Raw genomic sequence first — 19,825 nt, 5'->3', positions numbered from 1 at the left:
AACAGATCAACATGCCTGAGTGTGTTTTGGAGTACTTTGGAAAATAGACAACACTGCTCATTTAGATAGCATTTTATTTCAAGTGTTAAAATCATTAAATGTGAATCATATAGAAGACTCTCTAGGTTTTTCTTTTTCTTTTTATGATGAAAATGAGAATGAGCTACACAGAAAGGCTTGCATTGCTTTAGTGGAAATGAGAACTAAAGGCTTCAATTTGTTTATATAACAAAGCCTGTTGTATTTGGATCTTTACTAACTGAAATCAAACTCATTCTTGAAAATAAATGTTGACATGAAAACAAGTTTCCCATCTGCCTAGCTGAGAAAAAGAATATTACTGATTTCTGTCCACATTTTAATGTTAATCTTCCTTGCTTTGAAAGTAGAAATTTCATTGTCAATGCTAGGCAGTTTCAAAGACCTCTGATTATAGTAGTTATTTTAGAGGCACAGGTTTCATATTAGACTTCTACACTTCAAACTTCAGCTTCCTCACTGTCCTGGAAATCCCCGAGGACATCGGCTGACGGTTCACTTTCATCAAAGACCTGTCAAAAATATAATAAAATTACCATATTGCCCCAAATATAAACCACACTTCCCCCCACAAATTCTGACCGTGAAAAGTTAAAGAACTTATAGAATTCTATGATTCTATGAAATCCTCAGATACTGACTTACACATACAATCATGCAATCAACAAAAACTGCTGTGATGGCACACAAGGCAAGAAATGAGCATCTCTCCTAAAACCAATGGTTGAACTACTAGAATGCATTTAATGCTAATAAATTGAACAGTCAACACAAAGAGCGTGACGACTTAGAAGCCGTGACCCACCAGTTGAAGCCTGACGGGCTAAAATCTACCTGTAGTTGTGATCATTAAGGTGCACCTCTGGAGGAAAGTAAGCTAAGAATATTCTATTGCCTAGAATTTCTAAATTTGCATAATTTGTTATAGCAGTTATCGCTGAGCTACCCAGTGTGTGTGTATGCTTAAAGCAGTCATTTAAAATCTTAGGATACTTAAATTTGTGCTTCTATAGTTAATAATACTTTATCTCAAAAAGCTAAAACCAGCAGAGGGCTAAACTTTAGCCATACTGACTATTGGCATTCTCACAGCCAATGCCAAAGTGATGCCTATAATGAACTAACTGAAGCAGAGTTAGATTTCTATGTTGTCATTTTTACCTGTTGCTCAGCAACGTTATTGTTTTCTTCTGTTAAAAAGGATACCTGTAACAAAACAACAGCAACCCAGTATATTACTGTTATATCTGTAGAGTTCTGCCAGATGCAAAACTTTGGTGCTGCCCTTTTTAAAGCAACTCCCTTTCTCTTGTCCGGAAAGAGGGTTAAAGGTGGTTTAGAGTTCCAAGGACACTATAGTTAATGTGAACTGCTTTCCCTTGTAATCACGGTTGCAAACTAATTTCAAACCATTAGGGAAGGACTGGAGTTCATTAGTATATTACTGGTTTTGCATAGGGGGATGCAGAGGTACGCATAGCCCTAACCATTTTGTGAATTCAGTTTGGCTTCATTGAGGCGCAATATTTCAATATGAGTAGGAAAATGAGAGTACCCCTAAACATTTTTTTAAAAGAAAAAAGCACTGAATATATGCATTTTTAAGCACACTGTATATGCATTTTTATACACCTTAGTTGGCTGGGGTCACAAAATTCAGAGAAGTGTGAATTTCAAAAGATTGCTCTGTTTCAGGTCATGTATTGTGTTGGAAAGTATGAATTAAGGAGGCTTGCCTTTAAATGTGAATGGGAATGGATTTCTCCACCAGCTCTAGTCCCAGATTCAATCCTAGGCATCTCCAGGTAGGGCTGGGAGAAAAAGCTATCCAAAATTTTGGTGAGTCACTACTAGTCTTTGTAGACAATAGTGTGCTAGGTTGACCAATGATCTGACACTGTACAAAGCAACTTTCTGGGCTTCAAATTCTGTGTGTGTGCATGTGCTTATGTGTTTCTAAGGGAACCATGGTTAGTGTTAAACCTGGTTAGCATTGGTGCACCAGCAGTAATCATCAAAGGCAAGGAAGGGGATTTTTATTTAGAGGGGAAGGAGAGAAAAAGGAGTGCACATGCACAAGGTTAGTTCCCAATTTGTAAACCATGGTTTGCTCTGTTTTGTATCTGCTAAAGACCTTGACAACTAATCCTGTAAGTTAATCATGAACAAGTTATTCATAGCATCACACACTCACTGTACAATTCTCTATAAGAAAGCTTACTTGTGGTTCAATCTTCTCTATAGCTTCATCCGAAGAAGGAGCACTCTGAAAAAGCAAAATGGATAATGTTAAAAGCTATGTCTATGACAAGGCCGACTGAAACAGTGAAAAGGTCAAACAACACATTGGTTAAGTTGGAAAAACCCAAATACAGTCGTACCTTGGTTGACTAACATCTGGCGAGTCAAATGTTTTGGCTCCCGAACGCCGCAAACCCGGAAGTGACTGTTCCAGTTTGTGAACTATTTTTGGAAGCCGAACATTCAATGGGGCTTCCAATTGGTTGCAGGACTTCCTGCAGCCAGTCAGAAGGTGCACTTTGGTTTTCGAACATTTTGGAAATTGAATGGATTTCCAGAATGGATTCCATTTGACTTCCAAGGTACGACTGTATACTGAATGTTACAGTTGTGCATGAGTGCCAGCCCTGACATCAAAGAGAGAACTCTGAAATAATAATAAAAAAATATTCTTGTATCAAAATAAAAAAATTCCTTCCAGTAGCACCTTAAAGACCAACTAAGTTAGTTCTTGGTATGAGCTTTCGTGTGCATGCACACTTCTTCAGATAGGAGAGATGCTCACTTCTTCTTCATTATCTGAAGAAGTGTGCATGCACACGAAAGCTCATACCAAGAACTAACTTAGTTGGTCTTTAAGGTGCTACTGGAAGGAATTTTTTTATTTTGACTATGGCAGACCAACACGGCTACCTATCTGTAATATTCTTGTATGTGTGGCATCGTATCTTCACCGATAGAAACATAATAAAACCTTTGAACAAAAATGTGTTCATGTCAAGTTGATTGATTGCAGTAGTTAATTGAAGCAACTTAACCATAGTCCATTCTGTAAAAACTCAGTGTGATAAGTTACTAGATAAGATGTTAGATTCCAACTGACATCAGGAGAAGCATCACCATCAATGGTCAAGGCAGATGGGAACTGTAGTCCAACAACAGCTGGGGGGCAAAAAACTCCCCATCCCTGTTCTAGAGGGAAGCATTCCTGCTACTATTTTACGTCAAAAAAATGGAAGGAGAAGAAGTGTTTGGAAAAATGTAAATGATAATACTGAAAGCAGTGTCTTGCCTAAAGCCAATCTAAGCATAATGCAAGCTTCTTATATTTAAATACGAAAAGGGAAAGTCCCAACTTCATTAAATGTTGCCGTATTACCTCTTTGTCAACCTCTGTCAAGTCCAAAGCAGATGAGTTCAGAAAATCAAGAGAGTGGATTTTAACAGCACAATTGTCTTGTTAAAAATGATTTGTATGGCTTACTCCCAGGTCAATGGGGTCAGGACTACAACCTTTTTAGCTGTCACATCAGCAAATAACTCCTATCCATAGCAAAGAAAGGTATTGCCATATTTATTCACATCACTGGTCATGTTATTGCTCCCAATATTTATATGTTTTGTTATCATGTTAGAAGTCATAATTCTACCAATGATGACCCTGAACCTTGTGGATACTTTTTTGCTATATTTCTCCGGAGAGTTGAACAGCAAAGAAACTTTACATACCTGAGCATCTTCTGCTGGAGCTTGCAGTTGTTTGACAGCAGGGTGGTTTTCAGCATCCTGGGCATAGAAAAAGAACCAAAACCTGTATTTTTTCCACCACATCAGTTTCAGGTTAAGAACAGACCTCCAGAACGAATTAAGTTCTTAACCTGAGGTACCACTGTACCGAAAGTAGTGTCTTGCCTAAAGACAATCAAAGCATAATGGAAGCTGTTTCTAATTAACTACGAAAGGGGAAAGTTCCAAGTTTATTAAATGCTGCCATCATACCTCTTGGTCAACCTCTATCAAGTCCAAAGCAGGTGAGTTCTGAAAAGGAAGAGTGTGGAAAGTCATATTTCTCCTGACAAGTGCACAGTTTTCTGATTTAAAAAGATTTATGTGGAAAGGGCCCTCATTTGGACTGATTGCTCTTAGATTTCTGCTCCACTGCTTAGATATGGCCCACATCAGCAAGTCATAAGATCACAGCAAGGAAAAGTCTTGCCATAGCTATTGCTTCAAATATTTGTTTGCTTGTTTGTTATCATGTTAGAAGTCATAACTCCACCATTGGTGGGACTTCCGGGTTAGCGCCTCCGGCAATGGCGGATTTCCTCTGATCGGGAGGAATCCGCTTCGTGGAAATTAGGGTCTGGACCGCCACGGCGAGGCGGAGACCCATCAAAAACCACAGGCGGGAGAAGCCTGTGGATGTGGGATTCGGCAGGCACCTTTTGCGCCTCCCCTACTCGCGGGGAAACCCGGTTTCGGGGATCCGGAGTGATGTGGGGTGAGCGGCGCGGTGCTTCGAATTGACTGCTCTTTTCACGGAGTGAAGCCGCATTGCTGTTGCCGGAGAGCGCTGACTTAATCCTTAATTCCTTAATTCCTATATTAGATGCGCTTGAAGCCAATTTAAAAAGAAGTACTGTGTACAGTGATGTTGCTCAATTGTTTTCCATTCTTGCTAATCTGACAGCATCTAAGCAAGAAATTGAGCAAGGTAGTGAACCGTTAATGGAAGCACACCCAGAAGATACTGACCTGAAACTTCTTGATAAATTTTTGCACTTTCATCTGTATGTGAGACAAAGCCATAGGCTTACAGAAGAGCACTCTCTGTCTCATACAGACCTTTCTCAAATTATATACAAGGAAAAAATTCAGCTGGCCTTTGCTAATGTGGAAACAATCTTGCGGCTATTTCTTAGCTTTATGGTCACTAACTGCTCAGGAGAGTGGAGTTTTTCAAGACACAAAATAATTAAAAATGAATTAAGGGCCACAATGTCTCAAGAGAGGTTGCCTGCACTGAGCATTTTGTACATTGAAAGTGACAAACTTAGACAAACAAATTTTGATGAAGTTTTGGATGATTTTGCTATGAGGAAGGCTAGAAAAAAACATTTTTAGTCTGTCTTACTGTATTTGATGGTTGTAGTTTACTTCTTAATATGTAATTTAAAACTGACTTTTTAATGAAAACATAAAGTAGATTCTAAAAGTGCCACACTGTCAGGTAACCATGATCATATTACCGTATTTTTCCGTGTATAAGACTATATTTTTCCTAAATTTTTGAAGTTTAAAAGAAGGGGTTGTCTTATACATGGAAAGATACAGTATTTACACTTCCCAGGCAATATAATCCGTAAACTCAAGGTGGTTTTTTATTTTTAAGAATAACATTACAACTTCATTTTCCTAAAAAATAATGCTTATTCCACAAAAGGTTTACAAAGTTCAGCTATTGCAAAAGTTTTTCAGTGTTAATTTTAACATTTATGCATTTTTAAAAACCACCATGGTATTTAACAATAGTATCTTATGTCCTTTAGAGGAGAAACTGTGAATTGCAGAATTTTAAATACCTGTCATATCCTTGGCTTCAATCAATTTTGTTTATAGCACTCTTCCATTTTCTTCTAGTTGTGAGTGTAGGGGATTGGGAGGGGATCACAAGTAAGAGTAGCCTAGGGCCCCTCTTCGTCTAAATCTGGCCCTGGTTTTCATGTCAGAAGTCACAATTCTACCAATGATGACCCTGAACCTTGTGGATACTTCCTTGCTATATTTCTCCAGAGAGTTCAACAGCAAAGAAACTTTACATACCTGAGAATCTTCTGCTGGAGCTTGCAGTTGTTTGACAGCAGGGTGGTTTTCAGCATCCTGAGCACATAAAAAGAACCAAAAAGACAGAGAAAACCTGTAGCGTGGAAAGTCTTATTTCTCCTGACAACGGCACAATTGTCTGATTGAAAATGATTTATGTGAAAAGGGCTCGATTTGGACTGAAACCTATCCATTCTGAAGGAAATCAGCCCTGAGTGCTCACTGGAAGGACAGATCGTGAAGCTGAGGCTCCAATACTTTGGCCACCTCATGAGAAGAGAAGACTCCCTGGAAAAGACCCTGATGTTGGGAAAGATGGAGGGCACAAGGAGAAGGGGATGACAGCAGACGAGATGGTTGGATAGTGTTCTTGAAGCTACCAGCATGAGTCTGACCAAACTGCGGGAGGCAGTGGAAGACAGGAGTGCCTGGCGTGCTCTGGTCCACGGGGCTACGAAGAGTCAGACACAACTAAATGACTAATCTAAACAACAACCTTTAGATTTCTGCATCAGTGCTTAGGTGGTGTGAGAGGGCAGGAGTGTCTACACTTCTAGTTCAGAATGTAGTATAGTAACAAACAGCACAATTCTAACACTGTCCACTCAGAAGTAAGCTCTACTGAATGCAGTGTAACTTAATCCCAGGTTAATGGTGTCAGGATTGGAGCCTTCGTAGTTGTCACATATGGGCCACACCAGCAATTAAATCCTACCTATAGCAAGGAAAAAATCTGGCTATATTTCCTCATATTAATGGTCAAGTTATTGCTCCAATTTTATTATATTTTTTGTTATCATGTTAGGAGTCATAATTCCTGACCCCGAACCTTGTGGATACTTTCCTGCTATATTTCTCTGGAGAATTCAACAGCAAAGATACTTTACCTACCCGAAAATTTTCTAATAGAGCTTGCAGTTGTCTGACAGCAGAATGGTTTTCAGCATCCTGAGCCTACAAAAAAGAACCAGAAACTGTATTCAGAATGAAACTTTCCCATTCATAATGTTCTCTCCGCCACATAAGAGTGGAACTTAATAAAAGCAACAGAGGGTCATAATTTATCCAACAACATCTGGAAGACGTCAGGTTCCTATTCCTGCTCTGGGGGGAACATGCTTACAACACAGATAGGAACTATTTTACCTCAAAACATGCAAAGAAAGAAAAACATTAGAAGAAACATACCGTATTTTTCGCTCTATAAGACACACTTTCCCCCTCCTTAAAAGTAAGGGGAAATGTGTGTGAGTCTTATGGTGTGAATGCAGGCTGTGCAGCTATCCAAGAAGCCAGAACAGCAAGAGGGATCGTGAAAGCAGCAATCCCTCTTGCTGTTCTGACTTCACTTCGCTTCTCTCTCTGTGCAGCGCCTCTTCAGTGCTGGAGAGGCACTGCACAGAGAGAGAATATTTTTTTTCTTGTTCTCCTCCTCTAAAACTAGGTGCGTCTTATGGTCGGGTGTGTCTTATAGTGCAAAAAATACAGTAAATGGTAATATTGAAAGGGGTATCCGACCTAAAACTGATGAATGCATAATGAAAGCTGCTACTGTAATAATTAAACAAGAAAAGACAAACGTTTGACTTTATTGAATTCTGCCATCTCACCTCCTGGTCATCTTCTCTCACGTCCAAAGCAAATGATTTCTGAAAATCAAGAATGCAGAAAGTCATATATCTCCTGATGAAAGCACAATATTCTCATTGGAACATTATTGATGGGCCCCTCTTTGGACTGATTACTCTTAGTTTTCTGCATCACTGCTTAGGTGGTGAAAGATGGCAGATGACTTCACACTTCTTGTTCTGTATGCAGTGTAGCAACAAACAGCACAATCCTAACCATGTTCACTCAGAAGTAAGTCCTATTGAATTCAATGGGGCTTACTCTCAAGTAAGTGGGGTTAGGGTTGCAGTGTATTAGCTGTCACATATGGCCCACATCAACAATAAAATTGTATCCACAGCAAGGAAAAGTCTAGCCATAATTCCTTATATTGTTGGTCAAGTGACTGCTCCAAATAACATTTGTTTTGTTAGCAAGTTAGAATTCATAATTCCACCAATAATGACACTTTCCTGGTACATTTCTTTGGGCAGTTTAATGACCATGACGCTTTACATACCAGACCAACTTTTTCCAGATTCCTGAAAGCAGGTTGATTTTCAGCACCCTGAGCCACAGAAAGAGAACCAAAATCAGTATTCAAAAATGAAACTTTTCAGCTGCTAAAGCTCTCTCCACCACACAAGACTGTAACTTCATTACAGAAACAAAGGGCTCTCCCAGTCATAATTTATCTTTTCTGCAGAAGGTTGCCTTTCCCACTGTAGTTCACCAGGGAGGAAGCATTCTATGCCAGTTTACAGCGCATGTTTTGAGCTTCTGCATTTATACTGCTGAATACAGGAATAAATCTCAGCAGTTCATCAGTTACTTTGGTCAGAAAATAGAGATAGAGTCGAAAGACTAAAATTTGGCTAATTTAAACATAGTTAAATATGCTTTTGATAGAACTGATAAGGAGTTAAGTTGTTTCAAACATTTAGTTTGGGGCGAGATATTATATTCCATGAATTCGATGGTATTAAATATAAAGAGCCCTTCTGAGTCAGATCAAGAGTCTTAGGGCGGATCTACACTCGTCATTTATAATGTTAAAGGTAAAGGTAAAGGGACCCCTGACCATTAGGTCCAGTCGTGGCCAACTCTGGGGTTGCGGCACTCATCTCGCTTTATTGGCCGAGGGAGCTGGCCTACAGCTTCCGGGTCATGGGGCCAGCATGACTAAGCCACTTCTGGCGAACCAGAGCAGCGCACGGAAACACCGTTTACCTTCCCACTGGAGCGGTACCTATTTATCTACTTGCACTTTGACGTGCTTTCGAACTGCTAGGTCGGCAGGAGCAGGGACCAAGGAACGGGAGCTCACTTCCATCGCGGGGAACCTTCTGATCGGCAAGTCCTAGGCTCTGTGGTTTAACCCACAGCGCCACCCGCATCCCTTTTATAACATTAAAAGTGTGTTATTAAAATGTGACACCAGAGGGCACTGCAGAGCAGCGAGCCACCGGCGATGGAAAACTGTCATTAAGCGGTATAAAACGTTACATTTAATAACGTTTAACATCTAGAAGATCAATGTAGATGCAGCCTTAAATTGGCCAGTTGGATGCTTCCAGGAGGCCAACATACAGGGCTCAAAGGCAAGAGCTCACCTTGATTGTTTACCCATTAGCAACTGGCACAATATAGAGCTGCCATTTAGCTGTCATGGGTGACACACCATTGATTTATCCTCATTTAACAATTTCTAAGCCAGTGGTAGGGAACCTGTGGCCATAATAATAATAATAATAATAATAATAATAATAATTTATTTATACCCTGCCCATCTGGCTGAGTTTCCCTAGCCACTCTGGGCGGCTTCCAACAAAATATTAAAAAGACATTAAAACATCAGTCATTAAAAACTTCCCTAAAAAGGGCTGCCTTCAGATGTCTTCTAAAAGCCAGACAGTTGTTTATTTCCTTGAATCTGATGGGAGGGTGTTCCACAGGCCGGGCGCCACTACCGAGAAGCCCCTCTGCCTGTTTCCCTGTAACTTCGCTTCTCACAGTGAGGGAACCGCCAGAAGGCCCTCGGCACTGGCCTACCAGATATTATTGCCCTTCAACTCCCATCATGCCTGGCTGCTGGCCATTTTGGCTGTGCTGCGTAGGAACTCAGTGCCCAACAGGACATGGCTGGACACAGGTTCTCCACCCCTGTTCTCAGCCAGCGACCCACCTGATATAGCTCATTTCATATGCTTGTTCTGTGCAGTGCACATAACTTTGTTTTGACCATCCTGAGTCTACCACCTGCATTTCCAGTACTTGTGTGAATGAGAGGGAAAGGGAGAGATGTCTCTGTTTCAGTGGAGAGGATGTTTCACATACCGGTGTTTTCAGTGCCCGAGTGCTCTTGGAAGTAGGCTTATCTTCAGAATCCTTCAAACACAGAAAAAATAAAATAAAAAATATCAGCAATACTTCAAAATGAAACTGCCATGCCCTAGTATTTCAATATTTCATTCACAACCAGGGACGGATTTAGGTTTGATGAAGCCCTAAGCTACTGAATGCATTGGGGCCCTTTATATATCCTGCTGTCCTTTGTCAACAACAAATTGTCGCTGTTTTTGTGTTGAATATATGCTATATGGTAATTTATGGACCTAATAGGTATCTAAAGCCATTTGCACATAACAAAATATGTATTTTATCAAAGAAATTGTTGAACTGAAATACAATTAAGAAGAGGTATATTAATAGTGAAATTTTGGGGGCACCCCCAAGAGAGTGGGGCCCTAAGCTATAGCTTGTTTAGTTTATACGTAAATCCGGCACTGTTCACAACACACTGCTGTGTTTTAGTAGAAAGCCTTTTGGTGGAAACATAAATTATTTGGTGGCTGAAACGCCTGTTTTATTGATTATAGGCCTGTTCAGTTTGCTAATTTCAAAGGCTGAAGTAGCCCATAAGGTAAAGGTAAAGGGACCCTTGACCATTAGGTCCAGTCTTGACCGACTCTGGGGTTGCGGTGCTCAGCTCACTTTATTGGCCGAAGAAGCCGGCGTACAGCTTCTGAGTCATATGGCCAGCATGACTAAGCCACTTCTGGCAAACCAGAGCAGTGCACGGAATCGCCGTTTACCTTCCCGCCGGAGTGGTACCTATTTATCTACTTGCACTTTGACGTGCTTTCGAACTGCTAGGTTGGCAGGAGCAGGGACCCAGCAACAGGAGCTTACCCCATCGCGGGGATTCGAACCGCTGACCTTCTGATTGGCAAATCCTAGGCTATGTGGTTTAACCCACAATATAGGTTGCAGTAGTTATCGTTGGCCTGCTTTGGACTAATTATGAAGTGCCGAGAGCTTGGAGCTTGAGAGATTATAGGGAGAGGTAGAGGCAGAAGCACTCAAGACTCATGTATGAAGCACCAAGCAATGATATGGCATTATATCTGATCCACGTCTTTAAAACCCAAAGCTGAACAATTAAATGGGCTCTATCAGAACATTAACAATGAAAGGGGGATCTGTAACTGAGCCCGTGAAACCATTCTGAAATATTGCAGTTATAAACCGCTTAGAGGAGGGATGTCCCAGTTGTCGTGAAATAGAATCCTTTTCGTTTTCTTGCCTTATCTTCCTTGGTTTTCCCGCTCCCAGCATTAGAAGGATGGTCCTGAAAACAAATATCAAAAACTAGTAGAGTATGTGAAAAACCATATCACACAATATGATGTTTTCTTTCTCATATTAGTTCAGTGTGTTATAGGTTTGGGGGAGACACTCTGAATGATAGCTGTGGGTCTTTTCCCAACCTGTGACCCTGTAATTGTGAGTTTAGCATTGAGTAGAAGAAACCTGTTAAAGCAGTTCCTTTGTGAAATAATAACTCTTTTGGTTCCTTACCTTTTCTTCCTTGGGTTTGTCGCCTTCAGCTTTAGAAGAATGCACCTGAAAATAAAAATCAAACCCGTGTGTGTGTTGGGAAAATGCATCTCACAATATGACGTCATCTTTCAGAGAGACAGAAACATGGCTGATCTGTGCTGGACCTAAAATGGTGGCTTGGGACTTCCCTGCAAACCAACTGGGGAAGGAAGATCTGTTGGGGTGTTAATGCTGTGAGCCCCTCCATCTTACGCTCAGGTTGTATAGATGTGTATATATGAAACCATATGCCCTAAGGACACCACAGTCTCCATTGACCTTCACTCCAAGGGATCGGAACCTTGGCTATGCGCAGGGTCCCATGGAATCTCTTGCTGCTTGGAGACTGGGGCGTGTGCCACGGGGTCCTTTTAGGTTCCTTACCTTTTCTTCTTCAGCCTTGTCACTTACAGCTGAAGTCAAAGGGTCCTGAAAACAAATACCAAATATTAACGTGTAAAAAATACAGTCGTACCTTGGTTCTCAAATGCCTTGGTTCTCAAACAACTTGGAACCCAAACTCTGCAAACCTGGAAGTAAGTGTTCCAGTTTGCAAACTTTTTTCGGAAGTCGAATGTGCTCCTTTTTGAGTGTTACGCTTCCGATTTGAGTGCCACACTTCTATTTCGAGCCCCACACTTCCGTTTAGAGTGTTATGCTGAGGTCTGTCTGTTTTTGCTATTTATTTTGCGTTTTTGTGGCTCTTTTTCTTTTGGTGTGTGACATTGTGGAACCCAGTTCAGCTACTGATTGACTGTGTGAGTGCAGTACATTGTTTATTGCTTTCATTTTATGGATCAATGGTCTTGTTAGATAGGAAAATTCATGTTAAATTGCTGTTTTTGGGTTATTGCTTTAAAAAGTCAGGAAAGGATTAATCTATTTTGCATTACTTGCTATGGGAAAGTGTGCCTTGCTTTTGGAACGCTTTGGTTTTGGAACGGACTTCCGGAACGGATTAAGTTTGAGAACCAAGGTACCACTGTAAATAAATCACATCTCACAATAGGATGTTGTCTTTCCCAGATCTATTCAGCAGAAAGGAAGCTTTGCATACCTTTTCAGGTTTCCCTTTTTCTTTTTCTGCTTTAGCTTCTTTCTCCTGGTGATCATCATGCTTAAAGCAAAGAAAAAGTACCAATATCAGTATTTCATCTGGCACTTACTTCATGTCTCATGACTGTCAGATAGGAACTTCTCTGAAGTGAGAAGCCTTCATATGATCCATGATCATAACTGAATCCTGTTTATTCAGTTCTGTGCAGTGCACATAACTTTGTTTTTACCATCCTGAATCTACCACCTGCATTTCCAGTACTTGTGTGAATGAGAGGGAAAGGGGGAAAAGTGGAGAGGATGTTTCACACACCGGTGTTTTCAGCGCCCGAGTGCTCTTGGAAGTAGGTTTATCTTCAGAATCCTTCAAACACAGAAAAAACAAAAACAAATATCAGCAATACTTCAAAATGAAACTGCCATGCCCTAATATTTCATTCACAACCAGGGACAGATTTAGGTTTCATGAGGCCCTACTGAAGGCAATGGGGCCCTTTATATGTCCTGCTGTCCTTTGTCAACAACAAATTGTCGCTGTTTTTTTGTGTTGAATATATGCTATATGGTAATTTATGGACCTAATAAGTATCTAAAGCCATTTGCACATAACAAAATATGTATTTTATCCAAGTAATTGTTGAACTGAAATACAATTAAGAAGAGGTATATTAATAGTGAACTTTTTTGGGGGCACCCCAAGAGAGTGGGGCCCTAAGCTATAGCTTATTTAGCTTATACGTAAATCCGGCACTGTTCACAACACACTGCTGTGTTTTTGTAAAAAGCCTTTTGGTGGAAACATAAATGATTTGGTGGCTGAAACGCCTGTTTTATTGATAATAGGCCTGTTCAGTTTGCTAATTTCAAAGGCTGAAGTGGCCCATAAGGTAAAGGCAAAGGGACCCCTGACCATTAGGTCCAGTCGTGACCGACTCTGGGGTTGCGGTGCTCATCTCGCTTTATTGGCCGAGGGAGCCGGCGTACAGCTTCCGGGTCATGTGGCCAGCATGACTAAGCCACTTCTGACAAACCAGAGCAGGGCACAGAAACGCCGTTTACCTTCCCGCTGGAGCGGTACCTATTTATCTACTTGCACTTTGACGTGCTTTCGAACTGCTAGGTTGGCAGGAGCAGGGACTGAGCAACATCATGCTTAAAGCAAAGAAAAAGTGTCAGTATCAGTATTTCATTTGGCATTTACTTCATGCCTCATGACTGTCAGATAGGAACTTCTCTGAAGTGAGAAGTTTTCATACGATCCATGATAATAACTGAATCCTGTTTATTTTATGGCGCAGTTTACATACACACCCCAGTTCAGTTTTCCATCAGTGGACTGGATGTGTTTTGCACCAGCGCCTTAGTGCCTGAAGTTCTCGATTTTCATGATGACCTCCAAAATCTTTTTTCAAAACAACAACAACCCACCCTTTATTTTTTAACCTTGGTGCTATCGCTTGTAGCTACACAAGGATGATCCTGAAAACAAAAATCATATCTCACAATGTGATGTTGTCCTCCCTATACTGGGGTGTGTGTGTGTGTATTTATTTTGATTATATATTTTGTGGTTTTATATTTTGATTTTGTTCTGTGAACCACCCTGAGACTTCCGGGTATAGGGCAGGATATAAATTCAACAACAACAACAACAACAACAATAATAATAATAGCAGCTCAGTGGGGACCAAGATTTACATACTTTTTCACTTTTTTCTTTTCCTGCTTCCGCCCCTTTGTCCTGCTCAACTGACTTAACCTCAGCATCCTTAAATCACAGAAAAAATACCAACATGAGTATTCCATTTGACACTTGCTGCAGGCATTATGCTTTTCAGATAGGAGTTATCGCTGAAGTTGGAAGCCTCAATATTACCAGTAATCATAGCTGACTTCTCCGGGTTTATTGGTGAAGTGGATGCACCATGGACTAACCTGCTTAGTGCATAAAGTTCTGTGTGGGAAGATTGACTTCCCAAACCCTCCCAAGACAGAATTCTTATGAGACAGACTCAACACCAGTGTTCAAAGATGGGACTCGATTAACAGAAGGAGGTCTGGAGGCATAGCAAGTAATTAATTAATTGCATTACATAATTCCTTTTTGAGTGATTTAATGTCATCATGGGAAAGACAGGCTCCACTGAATATTGTGTTTTATACCACTCCATTCTATCAGGAATTTATCATTGAATTGCAGACCTGCTCTCCAAATCAACAACACGCGCACACACACACACACACACACACACACACAGACAGACATTGTCTTTCCCATAACTACTCAATGTGTTTGGGGATGGGGGGGGTGTCAGACTGGATTCTACCTGTGGATGCCCTCCAAACCTGTGATCCTGTGTTTGTGAGGTTTAGAATCTAGTAGAATAAACCTACTAGAATTTTGAATTATGGTGCTGGAGGAGACTCTTGAGAGTCCCATGGACTGCAAGAAGATCAAACCTCTCCATTCTGAAGGAAATCAGCCCTGGGTGCTCACTGGAAGGACAGATCCTGAAGCTGAGGCTCCAATACTTTGGCCACCTCATGCGCAGGGTCCCATGGAATCTCTTGCTGCTTGGAGACTGGGGTGTGTGCAACAGGATTTCCTACCTTTTCTTCCTTAGGTTTATCACTTTCTGCTGGAGATGAATGGTCCTGAAAACAAATATCAAGTATTAATGTCACACACACACACACACACACACACACACACACACACACACTGATATTGTCTTTGCCATATCTACTCAATGTTCTGGGGATGGGCGGTGTGTGTGTCAGTCTGTATTATACCTCTGGATCCCTTCCAAAACTGTGATCATGTGCTGGTGAGGTTTAGAATCTAGTAGAACAAAACCTGTTAAAGCAGTTCCTTTGTTAAGGAGACCAGAATGTGTGCAACAGGGTCCTTTTAGGTTTTTACCTTTCCTTCCTTAGTTTTATCGCTTCCTTGTAGAAACCAATGTTCCTGAAATCAAATACCAAATATTAATGTGCAAATAAAAATAAATCTCACAATATGACGTGGTCTTTCCCATATTTGTTCAGCACGAAGGAAGCTTTACATACCTGTTCATTTTTTTCTTTGGCTGCTTCAGCTTCTTTTCCCTGGTGATCAGAATTAACCTGAGCCCTCTTAAAACACAGAAAAGGTACTAATATGAGTATTCCATTTGACACTTACTATATGCCTCATGGCTGTCAGATAGTTCTTAAACTCGAGGTGAGTAATCTTCATGTTATCAGTGACCATAATTGAAACATGTGGATTGTTTGGTGAAGTTTACATACACACAAGTTCAGTTTTCCATCAGTGGATGGGACATGTTTTGCACCAGCCTCCTAAGTGCCTGAAGTTCTGGGTTTTTAAGGAGAAGACTGACCTCCAAAATCCTTCCAAAATAGAATCCTTATGTGATAAAATCAATACCAGTAATAAAAAAAATGAGTGGGTATGGGATATTCTTAATTACAGAGTTCCTTTTGTTTGTTTTTTAAATAATGTTTATTAGAGTTTCACAAACAATAAAGAGTTTCAAAATTTAAACATAAGAAAAACTACAAAAATGAAAAAATACAAAAACAAAACACATAAAAAATACACAATAGAAAACAGTTAACAAAAGAAGGGAAGGAAAAAAGAAAAGGAAAGAAAAACCAAAAAACAAAACAGAAAATAGATTAGTATTTTCATATCTTATATTTCATTCGCTAGTTTCTGGACCTCCTCACACCTCCCACTTTGTATTCCAGTTCAGATATTAAATTCAGCAAGTCCTTACCCTCTAGCATTTATCCTCACTCAAGATATTAACCTATTATAAATATCAATTTTCCAGTTATCAATCCCTATTTACATTTTCTTTGAAATCTTTTTACCAATACCACTTATTTTCCATCAGACATCATTTTAACATTCCTTAATTTTACAGTGCTTCTGCAAGTAGTCTTTAAATTTCTTCCAGTCTTCCTCTACAGAGTTCCTTTTTAGTAGATTAATGTCCTCACAGCAACGGCAGTTTCCACTGAGCTGGCTGCATTACTTTGTTCTACCAGTAACTTTTCCTTGGGTTGTGGAACTTCTCACAAAATCAACAGAACAAGAACTGCCACTCACACAACATGGAAATTGTGTCTACCAAGAAATAAGAAACACCTTTCCTTAAGCTGCAACATGGCTGCTTTACACAGTCTCCACACACAGAACAAAGGGGCAAAGCTAAATTTTACACAGGGTGTGTTATTTGCCTGTGTGTGCAATTCATCCGACACACAACAGGGATGGATCTAAAGGGCAGGTACTAGCATGTGTCGAGCATTCTGCACATGTGGTGGGCACATGTGAGCCCAAGCGCCGCTCCTGTGTCCCTCACTGTATGGGCTCTACGTGCCACTGAGTTCTTATGGACTGATTCTGTAGATCAGTGGATTATCAAAGATGGAGGCCGTAATGAAAGGTTTGCCAAGAAGTAGCATAGGGATGTGAGTCTTTCTGGTGTGCCAGAGGCTCCTTTAGAAGCAGTAAAAACTACACTGTGATGGTGCAGCATAGTGTCTAAGAATCGAGCTATGAATCATAGAATCATAGAATCATAGAGTTGGAAGAGACCACAAGGGCCATCAAGTCCAACCCCCTGCCAAGCAGGAAACACCATCAGAGCACTCCTGACATATGGTTGTCAAGCCTCTGCTTAAAGACCTCCAAAGAAGGAGACTCCACCACACTCCTTGGCAGCAAATTCCACTGTTGAACAGCTCTTACTGTCAGGAATCAGGAAGTCCCTGATTTGAACAACATCTCCATCAACACCTCTCTATGCTGCCTTAGGTTGTTGTCTGTGAGCATCAGTTCTCCCCACATCTAATAACACTGATTTTCTTCATAGGGTTGTTATATAGATTACAACTACGACGTGTATGTGAAGCACTTTGAACTCCCGAAAATGCTATTCAGATGTTAATATTGTTATTAATGCTTTGCCTTAGTGTTGTTAAACTGGATCTACTGGATTAGGGTGATCATACAGACACCTGGCCTGTGCTTCATTTTCCACAGGAGGCAAATGAGGGGATGCATTACATACCTTCTTTATTTCCCAGTCCTTCTCAACATGGCCATCTTTTTCATGGTGAATCTTGGAAGGAGAGAAAGTAGAAAAAAGAGATGATGGGGCTGGATCTCTTGCTGTCAAGCCATTAAGTTTACAATTCTTGGCTTTTTGCTTTTTTGCAAATGTACTTACTGGCAAAGCCAAGGCAATGCTGAAAAGGCACCAGCAGATCACAGCAGTCTTCATTGTGAAAGATCCCCTGAAGAAGATGTTCTAATGGTCAGTTGATAGGTTACATGTACAAAAGAAGAAAAGCTGAAAAGCTGATTGCAAACTTGCTAGAACTTTTCTAAGTGGCAACACGATCACGCGCTTTCACTTTGTGGTCTACATTCCCACTGCATACTGCTCATCAGTGCCGAACCATCATCAACGCAAGGGAACAGTGAATAGACTGAAGCAAAGAGGCACAAGGTGGCTTCCTGAGAGTGGTACCTTGAAAGCAGGTGAGTGTGACAGCATTGCCCACTATGGTATTTACATTTGTTCCTTTACTGCCCCTGGTAAATCAGTTTTGCTGCAGGTGATGTGTGGGTAAGTAGCACTTCAACAACCTACAAAACTCGATTGATCTGAAATAATAGCAGGACAAAAGAAATGCTTGTGTGTGTGTAGACTAAGGATGTCAGAGAAATTCAATTCAATTTGCTTTTAAAGGAAAACTTATGTCATTTGCATTTCACAAAACAATACATGAACTGAAACTCATCCATCCTGAGAAAAACCACATTTTTTTCCTGAATTTTGTAATGCAGTTCTTCAAACGAGTAATGTGTACAAAAATGCATATACTCTGGTAAAGTGTGCATATAGAAACGCAGATGTTGGTGGAAATGACCTCCAAAAACGCATTGCATTAGAGAAAATTGCTGTGCATAAATGTATGGGAAATGACATATAAATATGTATATAGTGGTACCTCGGGTTACAAACACCTCAGGTTACAAACACTTCGGGTTACAGACTCCACTAACCCACAAGTAGTACCTCAGGTTAAGAACTTTACCTCAGGATGAGAACAGAAATTGCACAGCGGCAGCAGCGGGAGGCCCCATTAGCTATAGTGGTACCCTCAGGTTAAGAACAGTTTCAGGTTAAGAACGGACCTCCGGAACGAATTAAGTTCATAACCAGAGGTACTACTGTATTAGCAGGAATTCACTCTAAAATGCTGATGAATTCTCATGAGGACTTTTGAAAATATATATCTATAAATGGATGTGGAAAATCAGAAATTTAGAGAAGCCAAAACTGACAGATTCGTCTAAGAGCAGTCGTTCCAAAATTTACTTACATCTGAGAGTGGAGCTTGGAGCAATCTTGGCTTACTCAGTTTCTTCCTTTCTTCTTCTTCTGCTGGATGCCTACAGCCCCCTGGCATTTAAACCCTTCCCAAGAAATTAACCCACCAGTTGTCACCCATGAAGTCGAAAGGGGGAGGCCATTAGCTTTCTTATCACCACATTCCCCCCTCCCCATTCAATGACTTTCAGAACAGACAAAAGCTACTGGTTGAAGTGTTCCTTATCATGATCAAGCATTTGTGTTCAGTGCTCGTTTTTTCGTCTCAGGTGGGAGGATTTAAGGGGCACAGAGTATTTCATTCAGCTCGTGTAGGAGATTGTGAGGGGCATGTTCTCTTTTGCAAACTGTGTGGAAGAGGAAAAAACAGTTCTCTCTTCAGAGATCAACTGATAATTGCTCTTAGATTTCTCATGGATGAAGATATGTTTGGTGTGCTTCTTTCTGTGTGCATGAGTGGTTCATTAAAAGGACGAGGTAATCATTCATTGGCATTTGGTTTCAGTGCAGAAAAGGGAGGACGGAGTTTGGATCCCATATGGAGGATGAAGTAAGAGGGCTGTACAGTGTAGTGCAATGTATTCACAGTGTACTGATTACATTTTTTTTAAAAAAACCCCCACACTTCTTCACGGCATCTCATGGTGGCATACAATAGTCTTTTCTTTCCTTATTTTTTAACCTTCAGAACAACCCTATAAGGTAGGAGGGACTGAGAGATGGCAATAGACAAGGTCAGCTTGTAAGCATCACGGCTGAGTGAAAGGTTCAGTTGAGCCTGTTGTCTCTGTAGCTCTCATTTAACATAGTACAGTGGCTCATACAGTGGTACCTCGGGTTGCAGACGCTACAGGTTACAGACTCCGCTAACCCAGAAATAGTACCTCAGGTTAAGAACTTTGCTTCAGGATGAGAACAGAAATCGTGCGGCGGCAGCGGGAGGCCCCATTAGCTAAAGTGGTACCTCAGGTTAGGAACTGTTT

General features: G+C 40.7%; 1 protein-coding gene across 2 annotated transcripts; it reads right to left on the bottom strand.

Annotated features, from left to right (window-relative positions):
• Window positions 1–57: 57 nt before the first annotated feature.
• LOC310685898 (uncharacterized protein) lies at window positions 58–18,951 on the bottom strand. Of its 2 annotated transcripts, none has more exons than XM_083458990.1 (17): window positions 18,835–18,951; window positions 17,673–17,739; window positions 17,514–17,564; window positions 15,499–15,564; window positions 15,353–15,397; window positions 14,132–14,197; window positions 12,431–12,490; window positions 11,353–11,397; window positions 11,078–11,122; window positions 9,829–9,879; window positions 8,012–8,059; window positions 7,494–7,532; window positions 6,775–6,837; window positions 5,884–5,940; window positions 2,261–2,305; window positions 1,201–1,245; window positions 58–551 (listed from the first exon to the last, which is right to left on the bottom strand). In XM_083458990.1, coding segments are annotated over exons 1-17 (867 nt in total). In that variant the 5' UTR covers window positions 18,837–18,951; the 3' UTR covers window positions 58–479. The 2 variants fall into 2 exon arrangements, with proteins under 2 accessions (XP_083315116.1, XP_083315117.1); XM_083458991.1 differs by lacking the exons at window positions 11,078–11,122; window positions 12,431–12,490; window positions 14,132–14,197 and adding exons at window positions 3,790–3,846; window positions 4,060–4,098; window positions 15,040–15,084 and having other exon boundaries at window positions 17,673–17,753; window positions 18,835–18,936.
• Between the last annotated feature and the right edge of the window lie 874 nt (window positions 18,952–19,825).

This window comes from Podarcis liolepis (assembly GCF_965112155.1).
Source record: "Podarcis liolepis genome assembly, chromosome: 9".
NCBI lineage: Eukaryota > Metazoa > Chordata > Lepidosauria > Squamata > Lacertidae > Podarcis > Podarcis liolepis.
The sequence above is the reverse complement of the archived record's forward strand: the minus strand, read 5'-3'. Positions and strand labels throughout refer to the sequence as shown.

Excerpts from the sequence above, each read along its gene's own strand:
- LOC310685898 (XM_083458991.1), bottom strand. The coding sequence starts at position 18,921 with ATGCCAGGGGGCTGTAGGCATCCAGCAGAAGAAGAAGAAAGGAAGAAA. Across the intron at positions 15,085-15,352 it reads ATAAAACTAAGGAAGGAAAG|GACCATTCATCTCCAGCAGA; the intron begins GTAAAAACCTAA and ends ATTTGTTTTCAG. Across the intron at positions 4,099-5,883 it reads CTCCAGCAGAAGATTCTCAG|AACTCACCTGCTTTGGACTT; the intron begins GTATGTAAAGTT and ends CTTCCTTTTCAG.